The sequence below is a fragment of the Haemaphysalis longicornis genome, unplaced genomic scaffold, assembly GCF_048455015.1.
Source record: "Haemaphysalis longicornis isolate Haplotype H1 unplaced genomic scaffold, Haemaphysalis longicornis Haplotype H1 scaffold_4, whole genome shotgun sequence".
In the NCBI taxonomy this organism is placed as follows: domain Eukaryota; kingdom Metazoa; phylum Arthropoda; class Arachnida; order Ixodida; family Ixodidae; genus Haemaphysalis; species Haemaphysalis longicornis.
The window spans coordinates 182,273,018-182,290,947 of NW_027526361.1; the positions used below are offsets into that span (position 1 = coordinate 182,273,018).

The following is a 17,930-nucleotide window of genomic DNA, read 5'->3' on the forward strand; positions in this document are numbered from 1 at the left end:
GCATTTTGTTTTCGTGCCCTGCAAACCAATCTTTAACGTATCTTTGCCGTACTAGCACTTAATTCCGTCGTGTCCGGGTTACCCAAGAGGTGCTCTCGATCAAGTTATTCAAGCCATGCGAAGGAAGCGCGCAATGGACGCGAAGGTGCACCAAAACAGGCCCAAAACCACCGTCGCTAAATCAGGCGACGAAGCCGGGTCGCGCCCATGCGTCCGCCGGCGTGAGCGCGCGGCGAACTCTGGGTAAAATTAGCCGCGCCTTCTACAATGTGCTCCGTGAGTGAAAACCGCCCTTCCCACCGCAGCAGCTTTGGGATTTTCTTGTCCCACACACCACGAAAGAACAATTGGGTGGTAGAGGTAGAAAGAATTGCTTTAATTTCTGTTTCTTCTCCAGAGCAATCCCCTAAAAATAGACAAACACCGCTTCTAACAAGTTCTGATTCTAGGAATTATAGAACAACATGAAATCAATTACTCTAATACAGATTTCACAGTGACACCTTCAGGTCTTCCTAGTTTCTGCAAGCCATCAGAAAATGGAGTATGTTACCCCAAGATATTGTTGATTGTATGTCCCTTGCCTCTTTTCTGTCTCGGTTGTCTAGTCAATACTTTGTTACTACGTAATAAAGTACCCTTGCTTTTTTGCTTCTAAATTTTGTTCTCTTGAAGATGTTGCATTGCGTATGTCACTGCACGGGTCTTATCGTCACGAGTGCTTGACCCGAGGCCAAACCTTCATGCTATGTGAATGATCATGTGTGTTGTTGCCCTTTCACTACTGTACCCTTTCCCTGCCAATGCCTTTCTTAGGCTAGCAGTACGGGCAAAATGATAATACCAATAATAACGTCAGTATTTTGTCCTGTGGAAGTACAATTGCGTGTATACATATACAAAGCACGAGTGGAAAACTGAAGAAATCTTGCCTATGGCTTAAACGATGCGTTGACGTTTGCTTTGGTAGTTCTACAGTTCTACCAAAACGCTTTGTTTTGCGTTCGCGAATACGATTCGCAAACCATGCTACTTAGAAGGCAGAAAAAAAGAGAAAAAGCAACAATCTGCGGGGCGTTGAACCCGAGACTTTGAAGGAGCGGGCGCAAGGCTTTGGTCCACCGCGTCCTGAAATAAGAGATTGAGCAGAAATAACCTGTATACTACAACGAGACCCACCCTTTGTGTCGCATGAATATTTTCTGCCTGATTTAAAGAATTCCTGGCTGGTTAACTGAACATTTATTGAATAACAGTTGCTCAGTAACGTTCTATAAAGGACCACTATGACTGAACTCTGCAGCAACCGCACTGTTTCAGCTGCGACAGCGATTTCACCCGGCGGGAATAGTGGCCGCCGTGCTTTTGTTTCATGCTTTACGGTAAAAACTTTAATCTCTATTGATTCCTCATTACCTAATACACATTCCGTAACTCTTTTTGTGCTCCTAAGTGAGCCTATATTGTCTACAAGCGTTCTTTAGTGAGCCTGTATTGTCTACAAGCGTTGCGTAAGTGCGCCTGTATTGTCTACAAGCTTTGCTAGGCGCGCACGAATAAGCAGTTTGCTACTCCGAGGAACGAATTGTCGCCGAAGTGAACGGACGGGGCGTCCTAAGCGGAAATACAGAATGTGTGAATTGAGCTGCATGGACTTCATGAACCTTACTATGCTTATTCATGCTAAGCGCATTCATTACGGTATGAATGCTGTCGGGGTGCAGTTTTCGCCTCTCGATCAATTCCCGACAGCCATTCATTCTGCATTCTCGGCTTCTTCGGTCAGCGAGCCAGTCACATCACCACGGACTTTCGATCGGCCGACGCGTTCGTGTCGCCGTCAGCGTCGTGTGACAAGGCGGTATGCCAACAACTGGGAAGTCAGAGTCGCCGTCGTGTCATAGTCGTGTCGGCCAAGCCAAAGGGGCTTAACGGGAAGCGAGGTAAAAATTGGCCGCGTATCCGCTCCTTTCGTTGCAAATGTCGTCAAAAGACGATAGACATTTGCCAAGGAAATGCCCCCCTTTGCTTTCCCACTCGCCTCTCATGCTGTTCTGTTTCGCCACGCTCATCCCAAGGTAAACACGCTAAAGGTTTGCTCAAGGCGATTAGAATTTACCGCGTTCCACTGCTACAGGCTGTTGCCAGCGCTGCAGTACGGCGGAGACGCGCGTGAATCCAGGCGGCCGACTTCAACTTTTATAGAACCGCGTTGCCGTGCTCCACGTGCGTTCCAAGCAGAACGTGGAACCTAGCTAGTCAAACCTTTCGTTGCTGTTACCGCGTGATTTCTTATATGCCGCCAGTAGGTTGCAAGGGCAACAGCAGGCGGCGGTTTTCTCCAGTAGATGTAGAAAATCATTTTCTATTAAAAAAATCAAGCATCCATGAATTCGTTTAATAAAGGAATACTGCAAATATCTCTTGTGCACTAATTTCCTGTCTTATATTTGCGTAATGTCCCGTTCTTCTTCAACAATATTGACAAGTATGAAGATCGCCACCGGACTTAGGCGGGTAGATTTAGCTGCGACTATATAAGACTATTGCGCAAGCATTGTATTACTTTGGCCGGGTGGCTGAATCGAGTCACAGACAGACAAACGGACAGACAGACAGACAGACAGGCAGACAGACCAAAATTTCTGGGTTTAAGTAGCCCAAGAAAGACTATCGTCTTTAATAGAATAAAAAAGATCTAAACGGAGGGGCTGCAGGAAGCGCTAATTAACCAAGGGCGCCACGGCGACCCGTCGACCGTGCGCAAACGACGCTTCTCTTCACCGGTAGAGAGAGAAAAAGCCGCCCAATTTCAGGATTCATGCTTCGTGACGCACGTGGGAAAATGGATGACGTGCATGTGGAAAGATGGCGGAGCCCAAAAACACGCAGGAAAGGGGGGGGGGGGAAGAACGAGGCAACAAACTTTGCGATGAAAGTGTACTCTTTCCGCTGCACGTAAAAATGTTATACTTGGCACAAATGACGTTGGTCACCCAACGTAACACTAGTTTATTTAGTGTGCTCAAAACGACTCTCAGGGCCCCTTTAAAGGCGTGAGAAGTTTGCAACAAGAGCACATTGCTCCTAAATAAATCCTCTTTTCATGCATCTGTCTCTCAACTCAAATTTCTGTCCTGTTTTAAATGCAGAGCATTTCAGTAACTCACGAAGTCACCCGCGTTGACGTCCGTAGTCCGCACCGCACCCCTCCCTACTATAAAAAAAATAATATCCGGCGCCCGGTTTCAATCCCTCGACCCTGTGGGCGGAGCGCAATGTACATGGTGCTCTACCCACTGCGCCACAAAGCCGACAAAGAATGGGACGCTACGATCGCGCCTTATATCGTTGACTCATTCAAATTACTGCTGACGAGCGCTCTCTCGTCAGCAGTTGCCACAAGTGCAACAAGATTAACTTAACGCAAACTACTTAATGTCGTGCGCCCCCAGAAATGCTCTGCATTTGATCGTGCCCCTCGCGAGGGGGATGTTTCACTGCGTCTTCTCTTGGTCGCGGGACCCGTGGCGCCATCTGGCGGAGGCGCGGCACAACTCGTAGCACTTTCTTTCAGAAATTGCCCTCCTAACCAAAGAAAAGGTCGAAATTGTGGTTTCGCGAATTCGTGATTTTCTCGGTCACCCATTCATTCTTACACTGTGGTCTGACGGCACCGGCAAGGAAGGAGAGAGAGACGTGTCCCCCTCTCTACACCCCCAAATCTCCATCGATTTCGTAACGGCACCGCTTGTACAAACCATTCCACCATTGTACAAACACTCTACCATCCCTTCGACGCAACCGACACCCTCGCCTCGGCCATTTGGCCCGACAGCCTACGCGCGAAGGCTGACGTGCAGCCGCGTGGTACGCGAGGAGGCGAGAGAGAGAGAGAGAGAGAGAGAGAGAGAGAGAGAGAGAGAGAGAGAGGTGACATTTATTCAGCCTCCTCCGTGCGAGTACCGGGTTCAGCAGCCGTCGTTTCTCGCATAGGCATATATAATCGACTTTTTGTTTAGTTACGTTCAGAATGCCAAGGCAAACTGGAACGCTAATTTTGGTGTTTATATATTAATTATTGGCCTTTAATGATGACCTCAACTAATGTAATGTGGCGTGTTCGCATTAAAACCTGCGGCTAGAGTTTCAACATTCACATAAGCAGTTGCAACGAAGTTTTTTCTTCATTGCGCTGCATTGACAGGAATGGCTTACGTGGTAGAAACCGCCGACGTCAGCTGTTGTTGTGACTTGGGCATCAGGTGAGGCCCTTGATATATTTTTAGTCTCCTCGTACATGTCTCGGGTGTATCTGTCCCAGTAACGGTTGATGTTCTCTGAATCCGTACGTGTCTGGTAGGTCCGGGCGCCGACAAATGGAAATTTCTCTGAAAGTCAGAAGGGCCAAAAAGTGCAATAAAAAAAAGTTCGATTTCGCTTTTCACCACAGCAGCCGCACAGAAAAAAAAATTATCACGCAGAAAATGTTATGGCAGCTAAACACACATTCCATTCTTGAGCTTCCCCCACAGGTATTTCTTCGTGCACAACACTTTTGTTGGAACGGAACTGCTTGTAGTGGGTAAGTATTTTAAATTGGATTATTTAACACAGAACAATCGCGGAAGCAAGTACAAATTAGCGTTAGAAGGTGGTGATAGGGCAATAGCGATTCATTGGCCAGGGCGCAAAATTTTGTTTTCAATTTTCAGTCACAGGTAGCTAGGAAAAAAGTTATTTCATATCGGCAACAAAAAAAAAAAACGTAATAAAACATCAAAGCAGTGGTGCTTGAACTGTCTTAAAAGGACGAGCCCTGTGCGGTATTATGCGCCCCGAGCGACAGATATCTTCCGCAAACATTTGTCGTTATTGCCTGAACTAATAACGAGCAAGGAAGAGTAAAACACAGCACTCAAATTGAGACCACGATATTTCAAAGCTGGTGGTACGCAGAAACTAATAAGCGGCAAACGTATGTGTATAAACAGACGCTCTTCTATACCAAATAAGCACTCGTTCAGCAGCCCGTAAACTATATATTGCCGTCCCAAAGTCATTTGGTGATACAAGATTCGAAGCTTTAAATAATGCGAAACCACAGTCATTAACACTTGCTTTCACCTACCGATGTTCATGGATACCATGTCCGCAAAGATGCTGCTGCAGAGGTTTGCGTGAGCTTGAGCCACTACTGCAAGCTCATCGTCCCATTCCTGGAAAAATATAAACAAAGAAAAGATCAATGCCTCAACTGTACTCGTAACTTGCGAGTATCAGACTTTCCGGCTACTGTCCGAGTCTCCGAGGCGCAGTCTATTATAATATGTATTTTTACGGTACCTGCGCCTCGAATTTGTACTATTTCTCATCTGGCATAATGCGGGATTTTGTAACTGTGGCATCCTTAAAACAACACACTCATCCCGTACACACACGAAACACATATTTCTGGATAATACCTCGCTTTCGAACGAATTATAAATTGCAAATGCTTCAGTATAATCTTCCACTGATTTTAAATACATACAGGTGCGTTAATAATTTCACACTTAGGAGTCTGCTCGAATGCTTTGTGAACTTCCAGGACTCCATTCGTTGAGACCTCTGCTATCCTGTTAGTACAAATGGGTCGTGTGTATATTAGTCGTGTAAAATTGTTAGTACTTTCAAAATGTTTTGTATTGTTACAATGTGGCTGGTTCAACTACAGTGCCAGTATTAACTCCTGTGTTCGAAGATATATCACTGTCTATCGTCGCCTACATCCCTTGTAAAGGCCTATCGTGCCCCGTCAAGCTGCGTAACGCAGCTTTTAGCCATGTAAGCTTTTCCAGTTTGTTTCTCGAATAAAGAATTTTTGATTGATTGATTGATTGATTGATTGTTTGATTGAGTGATTGATTGATTGATTGATTGATTTACTACAGTCTTACGACTGCCGGATACGACTGAGAAATATGCTCTGGAGTATAATATATGCTTGCACCCGGCAGGGACTGCTAGCAGCGCATGCACAGCACAGGCCAGATGAAGAAAGTTTACACGCGCTGAATTGCAGCGGGACCATACAAAATGGCTACATGTATATTTGAGCAGCGGTGGCGTAGAGGCAGGGCATTCGCCTCGCGTGCAGAAGGACCGTGGTTCGAATCCCGGTGCCAGGCAATTCTCACCGGAATAAAAAAAATCCGCGTATTGATGGAATTGCAGAATGGGACTTGGGGTGCGGCCTGAACCCGGCGACCATTGTTGGTAACGCAATCCCTCACAAGAGCAGGATTGGCCACCCTGGTGTAGTAACGGCCACAACCTCCCATGAATACGCCAACTAACCCACGGCCCTCAGTCTCCAGTGGCTGCGAAGCAACTGACACGGGCGGCGGTCAGACCTGTGACGCAGCAAAGGGTGCTAAGAATACCTGGACCCGGATAGGTCACCAATGGAATCTGGACCTGGCAACGTTTAACGCGCGAACCTTATCTAGTGAAGCGAGTCTAGAGGTTTTGTTCCAGAAATGAAAGGGCATTAAATGGGATAAGCCTTTACGGTGCTGAAAAATGGCCACGTCTAATGTTACCGTGGTCTAGTGGACAGAAGAGAACTGGGAGTGGGATTTCCAGTCAATAAAAGCATAGCTGGGAACATAGGAGAATACTATAACATTAACGATATGGCAGTAGGTCTTGTAATAAGGCTCAATAAGAGGTACAAACACAAGGTGGTACAGGGTTACGCGCCCACATCCAGCCACGACGACCAGGAAGTGGAACGCTTCTATGAAGATGTAGAATCGGCAATGGCTAAAGTAAAAACACAGTATACCATTGTTATGAGGGAGTTCAATGCCAAAGTAGGCAAGAATCCGGCTGGAGACAAGGCAGTTAGGAACTATGGTCTGGGCTGTAGAAATAGCAGGGTCCCCCTAGCCGAGTTCGCAGAACGGAATAACCTACGCATAATGAATACCTTCTTCTGCAAACGGGAGAGCCGGAAGTGGACGGGGAGGAGCCCGAATGGGGAGCGTAAAAATGAAATAGACTTCATATTGTTACGTGGTTGCAGGACAAAGACGTGAACCATGAGATCGGCGAACTATATATTCTCACTATTTACAAGATCTCGGCCATGAGACCGAACCGGTGCTGGCTGCGCGCCTGCCCTACTTCTTCTTGTTCTCATCCTCGTCGTCGTCTTGTAACAATACCCCGCCGTCGAGGGAGACCGTCCCGGTCGAGGCCTTAGTAGATAAGCGGGTGTAGTGAGTACGAACGATGAAATTATATTATACAGTGAATACGTCGTTGCAACCACGATGAGGATGAAGAGCTTGGTGAACACCGGCCCCAGAACACCCATGCCCGCCGACGTCATGAAACAATGTTCAAAGCCCTTGAGAAGACGCGCCGGTGAACGGGGCAGGGGGATGGCATCGTCGTCTTGTCTGGTCGCGGCTTCTCACGTCTCGGCTGATTTCGGCTCGTCAAAGGCTGGTGCTCGGGCTGGGGAACAGATGCCGTGGTGGCTCACCGGGGCTGGGGCATGCCGACGCGTTCCAAGAGCCTGCAGAAGATCGCTTCAGGAGTCAAGACGGCGAGATGCTGTGGGCCAGGATGAAGGTGATTGCCCCGCACACTCCACCAAACATGTTACGTGGTTGCAGGACAAAGGAACCATGAGATGGGCAAACAATGTATTCTAACTATTTACAAGATGTCGGCCATGAGACCGAACCGGCGCTGGCTGCGCGCCTGCCTTACTTCTTGTTCTCATCCTCGACGTCGTCTTGTGACAATATTATGCGATAACCCTGGCATCGTGAAGGATGTGGAAGTGCTCGGAAGAGTAAGGTGTAGTGACCACCGTATGGTAAGATCTCAAATTAGGCTAGATATGGGCAGGGAGCGCAACAAGATAGTCTGAAAGAAGCCGGTTAATGAGCTAACAGTACGACGTAAAGTAGAAGAAGTCAGGATCGCGCTGCAGAACCGATACTCAGCTCTTACCGAGTAAGCACAGTTTACGACACAGGAAGCAAGCGATAAACCTACACGCATTATCACTGAGTGTGCAGTAGAAGTAGGGGGCACGATGGCTAGACATGATACTGGTAAACTTTCCCAGGAGACGAAAGATCTCATTAGGAAACGGCAAACCATGACAATCTCCACCCCAGCTGACAGAATGAAACTAGCGGAGCTTTCGAAGTTAACCAATAAGCGTAAGACAGCTGACATACGGCAGTATAATATGAAGAGGATCGAATACGCTGTAAAGAACGGAGGTAGCCTGAAAGTAGTGAAGAGGCGTCTTGGCGTGGGGAAAAATCAGATGTATGCACTTAAAGACCCACAAGGCAATGTCATCACAAAGAGGGATAAAATAGTCACAGTAGCCGAAGAGTTCAGTAGGGATCTGTACAGTAAACGGGACATTCAGGATAATGCCGAACGATAAAGCAGTTCTGAGGAGATAGACATCCCACCAGTAACGAGCGAAGAAGTAAGTAAGGCTTTGAAAAAAATGAAAGGGGGCAAAGCACCTGGAGAAGATCAGATAACAGCAGACCTCCTGAAGGATGGCGGAGAAATTGTACTTGAAAAACTGGCATACCTGTATACGCAATGCCGAATGACCGCAAGTATACCGGAATCTTGCAAGAACGCGAGCATCATCCTAATCCATAAGAAAGGTGACATGAAGGACTTGAAAAATTACAGGCCGATCAGCGTACTGTCAGAGGATTACAAGGTACTTACCAAGGTAAGCGCTAACAGAATTTCTGCAGCCTTACATTTAAGTCAGCCTAAATAACACGCATGGTTCCGTAAAGGCTATTCAACAATGCACCATATTCACACGATCAATCAGGTGATAGAGAAGTGCGCTGAGTATACTCAACCCCTATATATAGCCTTCATAGATTATGAGAAAGCATTTGACTCGGTCGAAACCTCAGCAGTCATTCAGGCATTACGGAACCAGGGGGCAGATGAGCATTATGTAAGAATACTAGAGGGTATCTACAATGGGTCCGCAGCCACCACCATCCTTCATAAGGAGAGCAGTAAAATACCTATAAGGAAGGGTGTCAGACAAGGAGACACAATCTCTCCAATGTTATTCACTGCATGTTTACAAGAAGTATTCAGAACGTTGGATTGGGACCAGGTGGGAGTAAGGGTTAATGAAGAACGCCTCAGTAACCTCAGATTTGCTGATGACGTTGCCTTGCATAGGGGACGAATTGCAAAGGATGCTTTCCGCACTGGACAAACAGAGTAGAACCATGGGCCTGAAAATTAATATGCAGAAAACCAAAGCAATACTCAATAACCTCGGGACAGCACAGCGGTTTGAGATAGGTGGCGAGGCAGTGGAAGTGGAAAGCGAATATATCTACTTAGGCCAAGTTGTGACCCCGATCACAGCCATGAGGCAGAGATAATTAAAAAGATAAGAACGGGGTGGAGTGCATACGGCAGACATTCTCAGATAATGAATGGCAGCCTACCATTGTCCCTGAAGAAGAAAGTGTATGACAGCTGCATCTTACCGGCACTTACCTACGGGGCAGAAACTTGGAGGCTCACTAAGAGGGTTCAACTTAAATTGAGAATGACTCAGCGGCAATGGAGCGGAAGATGATAGGTGTAACATTAAGGGACAAGAAGAGAGCGGAGTGGGTCAGAGAACAGACGCGTGTTAGGAACATATTAGTAGAAATTAAGAAGAAGAAATGGACGTGGGCAGGGCATGTAGTGCGAAGGCAAGATAACCGTTGGTCATTAAGGGTAACAGAGTGGATCCCTAGAGAAGGTGTTCGTTGCAGGGTGCGGCAGAAAGTTAGATGGGCATATGAGATCAAGATGTTTGCGGGGATGAATTGGTCGCAGTTAGAACAGGACCGGGGTAATTGGTGAATATTGCGAGAGGCCTTTGCACTGCAATGGGCGTAGCTAGGCTGGTGGTCGTGGTGATAATGATGATATTTGAGCACGCCAGTTCTACAGTGGAATCATCCCGCTTACCCAAAGAAAATAGTGATGCAAAATACAATAAAGAGAATTAAATTTACAGCGTTTTGCGGTAAGCCAGAACACTAAGTTTTTTTTTTTATTTCTGGAGCCCCAACCCTACTTATGAGCACAGGGTGGAGCTGCTGACCAGCTCCGACCTCTCAGATCAGCGATAATTGGTGGAAAGGGCACGGATGGCCTGCAAGGACCTAAGCATCCCGGGCTAAGGAAGCCTCCCACCGGGCGGGTGCCCTAACATCAGCACCTCGACTCAAAAAAAGTTTATTCATCATCATCATCACCATCGTCTTAATGCCATATACCCAAGTGATCATAAGTGTGAGTATTTGCAAAAATGCCTGTGGTTTATGTAATGAAGGTATGGCCCACAACTTCATGCATTTCTTACAAATAGCGGCAATATTATACACACCAGGGACAATCATGCAGCTTCATACCCATAAACGTATTCTACACAATCACTGTTGGAAGAAGAGAATACCTGAAGATGCGCACATAAATTAGCCGCGGTCTCTCGTTGGCTATGCCGTCATGTTGCTGCACCTAAGAACGTGGGTTTGATACCGTTGTATAAAACCCATGGGTTGATACGGTTGTACCGTGGGTACTTTTTGGAGAGAAAGACACATCAAAGAATAAACGGAGTTACACACAGTGTGAAATCTGCCTAAACAGCGGAGATGGGGTGCTCGCGTGTCGGATCGAATGTCAGCACCGTCACCGCGCAAATGCTACGGTTCGCGCAAAGATGGTGGCAGCTAAACGTCAGCGGCAGGAGACCCCCCGCCCTTTTCCTCCAGTAGCGGGAGGGAGAGGAAACCTTACCTGCGGGACCACTGAGCCCTCTATCGGTGGGTCTGGAAGCCGCCAGAGAGGAGGTTCCCAGACCCACTCATAGACGCCGCCGGCAGGTCGGGGAACCTGCTCCTTCCCCAGCGTAAAGCATTAACCATAGCAGGCGGACGAAAAGGACCGATCTACAGTAGCTATGTCTTATATATATATGTACGCTTTTCCATGTCTGTATTTTTAATTTTCGAGCATAACCCTTTCAAAGTACATTCGACAACGCAGCCCGACACCAAACTTAAGATTAATACCATCCTCAGTGGGGCGCTCTTGTGATGGAGGCTAAAACAAAAGCACCGATATGCCGAGGTTTCCGCGCACGTAATAAGTACCAGGTTGTCTAAGTTACTCCAATACTACGCACCGCCATGCCCCCGGTGTGCTTTCGGAAAGTAAAATTTGAATTTCCGGAAAACTTGTGCATGTCGCAGTACAAGACCACGTGACAGTCTTTTTATGGCAGTAGCTGTGTTGCTAAACCTTCCCCAGTGTGCGGTGTGTTTGTCCATGTACAGTCTTTGTCAAAATTTTGTGGGCCACAGCGACCGTGGCCGGAGTAGGCGAGAGGACGAGCAGGGGCGCTGCGCTTGTTGCTGTCGGCTGGTTGCGCAGCTAAAAAGAGGGAGGGGAACTTTTTCTCTTGCCTTTGTAGTGTGTCCGGCGCGACAAGTGCTTCTCAAAGTGCCTGCGCTGAAGCGACCTTCACCTGCTCTGAGAAACCGACCCCGCTGCACTGATCGCGCCTGCCATAGTACGAAAGGAAGCGCGAAAGTTCCCCTCACTCTCTTTAGCCGCGCAACCAGCCGACAGCAACAGGCGCAGCGCCCCTGCTCGGCCGCGCGCCTGCTCCGGCCACGGTCGCCGTGGCCCACAAAATGTTGACAAAGACTGTCCGACGTCCAACGCCGGGCATACAAATTGATCACCACAAACAGAGAAATTGAAGAAGCGTTACTCGTGCTAATCAAACCAGACCAATCACTAAAGTTCTTCATATCACCGGTTATACAGGTGTGCATGTGGTTACGAAAATAGACGTAGAGGTGCAATATCGTTGAAAGTAAAATAAACTACACCATGACAGAACACCACGTGAGAAAACTGCACCGAGAAAAAACACGGTTGCGCCACAACAGCACACAACGAAACAGCACGGCGACAACACAGCTAAAACGAGAAAGCAGTACTGCCATACAAAAGCACCGCGAAAAAACAGCACGCATTACCTGTAGAAGGCTAAAATGGCTACGGGTAGAATGCAGGTTTGTCTTACAATGTCTTCGTTACTGTGTAATCATTCCGTGCAGTAGACCTTAGCTAACAGGGATAGCCTCGGAATCTTATGTTACGCTCGGTTGTTTCCAATTTTCAGCATGGTATATTTATCCCACACTGAATAAGAAAGTTAATTTCCCTGTGTAGTAGCCGGTCGATTATTCTGACTTCGAGGTGAATAAAAGAGCAGTTCGAAACTACCGTGAGTCGCTAAAAACGAACTTTATTTTATTTAAATAAGACTGAAGGAGTCGCGCATGGTTTCTTGCCTTAAATTCCTCCTTCGTGTGAGAACATCTGCTTTCATCTCAGCAAGCGTCACGTTGTCTTCGCAAACATTGCACAACAACGCCACAGAGTTGGCACTGTCTTGCTTTGACGGTTGCGGCCGTGAGAAGTTCCTGAGACTCCGACTATTAAAGGCGGAGCTTCAGGACAGGTTTCCTGAACATCAGCATACCACGGTGGCTTCAAACAAGACCATGTCTTATTGCTTTTCAAATCTTTGCAACGAAGGCAAAAGCTTATTAGAACAGGCTTTTAGAACAGGCTTTCAGAAAGCTAATTAGAACAGCTGGATGATGAGGATGAAGTAAAGATTAGCGGGATCAAGCAATAAATCTGCTTCCCTCTGGGTGCTTTGAGACGTTCCCTTCAACGCCACAAAATGCAAGGAAAACAACTGACAGAATCGCAGGCTTTTTCTATGGGTCCAAGCAAGGACGTCATAGTTGTTCGTGAAACAAAAGCCGAGAGAGGTAGAAAAGGCGTGATATTATAGTTAAAACAAAAAGGTATTCAGTCTTTAGTATCCCTCGAACGTTACGCGTTCGCACAACCCTTCTTTAAAAAGGCAGTCATAAAATTTACATGAACTAGTGGTATGTACAACTTGGTGTTATATTGAGGACCGACCTCATAAAAGTCCACGCGTACCTGCTTCCCTAGACAGCGCTTGTGTGTGTAGGGAAGCGACTGTCCCCGTTATTTGTGCGCTTTTAAATTTTCAACTAATAAACTAACAAATCACGGCAGCTTAAAGTCACTGATCATTTCACCAAACTTGTATGGACCATAAAACTTTCAACTGTGACGCTTTTGCCATCCTTTCATCGCACCGTTTTAAGCTTTTCCTTCTTCACCAGGGGCATTAATTCCCCTTACAGAAAATAAATTCATTCATTTTCTCCCTCTACACTAAGAAATTACGTTTGGCGATAAAGCAATGCGAAAACAAGGGAGCCAAACACACAGCCAACAACCTTGTGTTGGAGACTTGTATCGAAGCATGCCGGAGTAACTCCTAGCATAGTAATTGTACAATAACACAATGCGATTCATATAAAAAAAAACATCGCACGAAATGCAGGGACAACTCGGGAGTAAAACAAACCCAGTGCTGCAATCACAACCACCGTTTTCTTTGAGGAAACCTCGCATATCTAGCGAGGTCAACTTCATAAGAGGAATTTAGAGTCCCGCTTCTCCTTCAGTTACACTCTCAGCTATAAAATAAACTGCACTTTTGTTCAACGTAAGGAAGATTGGCGGACGCACGAGGCAGTATATTTACAAATATGAAGTGCCTCTGACACTTTTCCGTGTATGTTCATCGGAATGTTTGAATGAACGGTCATGTAAATAAAGCAGGTGTACAACTACATCAGTCGTAGTTGGAACCAAATGCGAAAGTGAAGATTTCTGAATGGAAAGTTAGCTCGCGACGGCTTGCAAAGCAAGGACCCGCTTGAACTATGAAAAGTCCTTGATTGCACAGGTGCTTCAGGTGGTTTTCTAAATATCTGGAGAAAATATTTTGCTCCGAGTTTCGTTCCAGTGTTACAGTCCGAAAAGGCAAATCAGACCTAAGTGTTGTAACAGTGAAGAATGGTCACAATTTTAAATGCTGGGCTTTCGCAGCAGAAGAAGATAGCCTCTAATGGTTAATATCCTGCAAATAGGCAACTGCCGTATCAATAATGTTGGTCAAGTTGACAGAGGCAGCCGTGAATTTTTGTCTGAAGCTGGAAGCAATATATTTTGAAAGAACTGAATAGGCCAACTTGCAGTAGGAAATTTTGTATGGGTAGCAGTAACAGCCGAGACGAGACCCCCCCGTCCTCATCCCCGTATTTGTGGATAGCTACAACCTGAAGGTTATAAATCCATTTTTCTTGAAACGAAACTGTAGAAACGCGACATAGAGAAGCCCAAATGAGGAAACGGAAAACTAAGTCAAATTCATTCTTTTCGACGATTCAGGTATACTGCAGGATGTTCAGGTGCTAGGCTGCATCAAGAGCAGTGACCACAGTATAGTGAGAAGATGGATAAGGCTAGCCCTAAAAAGAAAACAAAACGAAACTGAGCCAAAGAATGAGCCTGAGTCTTCCCCGATAAAGGGTATAAAACGATAGCGCTTTTAGCAGGGAAGAGGGAAGATGGCGTGCAAGTCGTGAATGATGACCTAATATTGATAATCGCAATCAGTAATGGCTGTTGGAGCATAACAGCCTAGAAATGAAACTGTAACCTACACCTGAAAATGGAAGACTTTTCAGAAAAAAGAGGTATAAGCCCGACAAGATGCAGACGGTTTGTCCTCGCCGTGGGCAGATTAACTGTACACGCATTCTAGTTCGCACGGATTTATTCCCATGTGTCCAAAGCAGAAGCAAGGTGCGCTACCGCTGCGCTAGTTACGCACGCTGCCAGGGGCGGAATAAAGGTTGTGGTCGTTGCTGTTCCTTTTTTCGGTACTCACACTCACTTGAGGGATTAATCTGTATTCCAGAGGTTTGAAGGGTCGACCCGCCCACTTTACAAAATGGTGTTTGCACAGATAAAAAATCGCCCGCTTTACAAAACTATATTTCGAAACGTAAAAATACTAGAGTAATGCATGCCGTGGGAGACTTGAGGGTGAGGGTACGTGAACAGAACAATTGCATACGAGCCGCGAAAAAATCTAATTCTATGATGTACTGGGTTGTGCACGCGTTCTTGCTGAACTCGATCGCACCGTACGGCGAAGCTACAAAATTGAAGACAGAAACACGATATAGCAGTAAAAACGCCTGTCGAAGCAATTACGCTTTCGCCTTTAAAGCAGGTCAACAGTTATTACCCCTATAAATGTTTTGTGCTTGTCTCTCTTGGAGGGGGGGGGGATATGCCTCTTGTATTTTTGGTGGTATTTTAGCCGACTTTTGTCGACTGCAAAAAGTGGGTTTCTTCTTGCAGGTTTGCCTTTAATGTTTTTTAATGCTTCTTCAGTTATTTACCTCCATTTAAGTTGCAAATAAACGCCTAACGCCACCAATTACGCACTTTGTGTAAGTGGAGGGCGTAGCACGGTAGGCAGAATTTAACGAACTTTGTTTAGGTTTGTGTTGTTTTAGCGGCGTTCTTGTTTCTGCCTTTGTTTTCTTAGGGTGGTATATAGGATTCATTTTTATTTTGTTATTTCTTTCTAGATGTCTTTGTTTTAGTATTTTTGGCTTGTTAAATTTGGTTCGATCAATTGTCTCCGTTTCAGATATTCTAACAAATAACTGTGTTATCTCCACCGATTGCGAATTTCTGTGCAAGTATAGTACGTCACGCAATTTATCCGTCCACATGACTCCTTTATGAGTTTCCTTCTTTTTTCTGGCATTTTCCTTGTTGTGATGTTGTAAAGGAGGTGTGTATGGTACATCACTATGCTCATCATTTATTTGCCCTTAAGGGCCCCTGACGGGGTATTACTTAACGGGGGGGGGGGGGGGGGGGGTTCGAACATAGCATATATACAAAGGCATCTGCCGACCATATCTTTAATACATATCTTTATTTGAATTGTTAATAGCAGGTTGTCGAACCGGTATTTTTTTAGGTTCGGTTTGGGTTCGGGTTCAAGCCTTTCGGGTTCGGTTCGGGTTCCGTTCCGGAGCACCATTCCGTTCCGGTTCTAACCGGTTCAAACCAGTTCAAACGGGTTCAAACGGGTTCGGAAAGAAAAGGCATGAGTTTTTTTTTTGCTATTTTGTGTGCTTGGTTTTCGTTTCTCTGTGACGTCGGTATAAAAAACGAAATCATAATATAGGATTGTTTGTGGAAATGGTTTGCTTTGTCACTCTTTAAAGGGCCGTAAACACTTTTGTCAACTTTTTTCTAAATCTTGAATGCTTGCAGAACGTAGCCAACCAATACATCCTCTACTTATATTACGGGGTCGCGAAGTACCTCGACCAAAAATTACTGCTCTATGCCCATCAGAGAACTTAAAAACTTGCTCAAAATATTTATCTCTTCTTCCCAGTCTCGCGTTCTTCGGCCCATGGAATTACGTTGGGTGAAGCGGCTATTTTCCGGCTTTCCCTAAATTACAGCAAAGAACGCACTTGATAGCCAATTTAAAAAGAAGGTCGCAAAATCAAAGCAGAAACGAAGGCGTATCCGCTGCGACGTGCAAATCACGCAGTGCCGCCCCATGCTGGCAATGGCTATAGATTTCTCAGCGCTTCCAGAAGCGACGTAAAGAGTGAAAACGTTTATAGACAGTGTTCAAGAGTCCTGTTAACTGTACAATCCACTACAAAACGTTTTCTATCGTAGGTCATCGATTAAAACACTAACTGAAACGAAATAAAGGGTTCGCTGGTACACTTAAGGCTGCATATATGTAGGTGAAATCAGTAGTCTTTATGGCCGCAAGACTATTGTTATTTATTCTGTTTTATTCATTTGTAGAACTTATTCTAACTTTTGTCTTGGCTCAGAAACCTGCAATTTCATATCCTGAAGTTTTCTGGAGGAAACAAAAAAATGGCTGACAATTACGATACTTTCGGCGACGGCGCATAGCTGCTGCGTCTCAGGAAGCCTACCGCGTCATCAGCGAACGCAGGATTGCACACGCTATACTCTGTCGTTATCTCGTTGCGCGTCTCGACCGGTGAGCGTGTCCCTTCCCCTCACACTTACGCCGTACTTCCATCTCCCGCTTTGCTGCTTACTCTATTTTCGGTGGCCTTTTCGTTCTCTCGGTTACAACGACGGCAACGCTAAAACAGTAGGCGAAACCACAGGAGCGGGCTCTTAAGAGCTGCGCTCTAAAACGTGGCTCCACGTAGCCGTCGCTGTACCGGCTGTACTGCCTTGTGATCCAATCCCCTCGCCGACGAGTGACAGGCCGCGCCTCGTTTCCAAATGATGTATCCTTGCCTCAGTCTTCTGGAACGCAAGCTAGCCTTCTGATCAGTTGGAAGCGCCCCTGTGCCTCCTCCTCTCCTCCTCATCTTCCTCGGTGCGGCATCCTCGCCAGAACCTTCCGGAGAGCCTCCCTTCAGGATGTCCATTGCCCCGTCCGTCAACTAAGCAGGCGACCCGTCCGTCCACCATCGCTTTTTGGTACCCTCGAGTGTCTCCGTAAAGCGGCTTCGCGCCCCTCCACCCACCCCCCCTTCCCCCACTGGCCGGCGGGCCGCCCCTCGTCTCCAAATCTCGCAACCTCACCGGAATCTTCTGGCCGACCGGCCGGCCGGCAGGCAGACAGGTAGCTTACCGGCAAGCGGGAAGCCTCTTTTTGGGAAGGAAACTTATCTGGGTAGCAGAGAGGCTGTCATCAGATGTCGACGCATGCATGCGCGCACGCGCGCACGCACACGTATTTTCGCATTTAAAATTAATTGGTTGGTCTGTTACGCTTTTTACTTACCCATAGTTTCAATGGCGTTTTAGCTTTAACATGCGATCATTAGCAATGCTAGAAATAAAAA

General features: G+C 46.4%; 1 protein-coding gene across 1 annotated transcript in view; it reads right to left on the minus strand.

The window, feature by feature from the left end:
• Positions 1 to 17,930, minus strand: part of LOC144179550 (venom allergen 5-like) — a 67,260-nt gene that overhangs the window by 38,448 nt on the left and 10,882 nt on the right. Inside the window, exons 3-4 of the mRNA XM_077707941.1 lie at positions 5,132 to 5,219; positions 4,219 to 4,391 (exon numbers count right to left, since the gene is read on the minus strand). Of these exons, the coding sequence (XP_077564067.1) occupies positions 4,219 to 4,391; positions 5,132 to 5,219 (261 nt within the window). The remainder of the gene's footprint in view (positions 1 to 4,218; positions 4,392 to 5,131; positions 5,220 to 17,930) is intronic.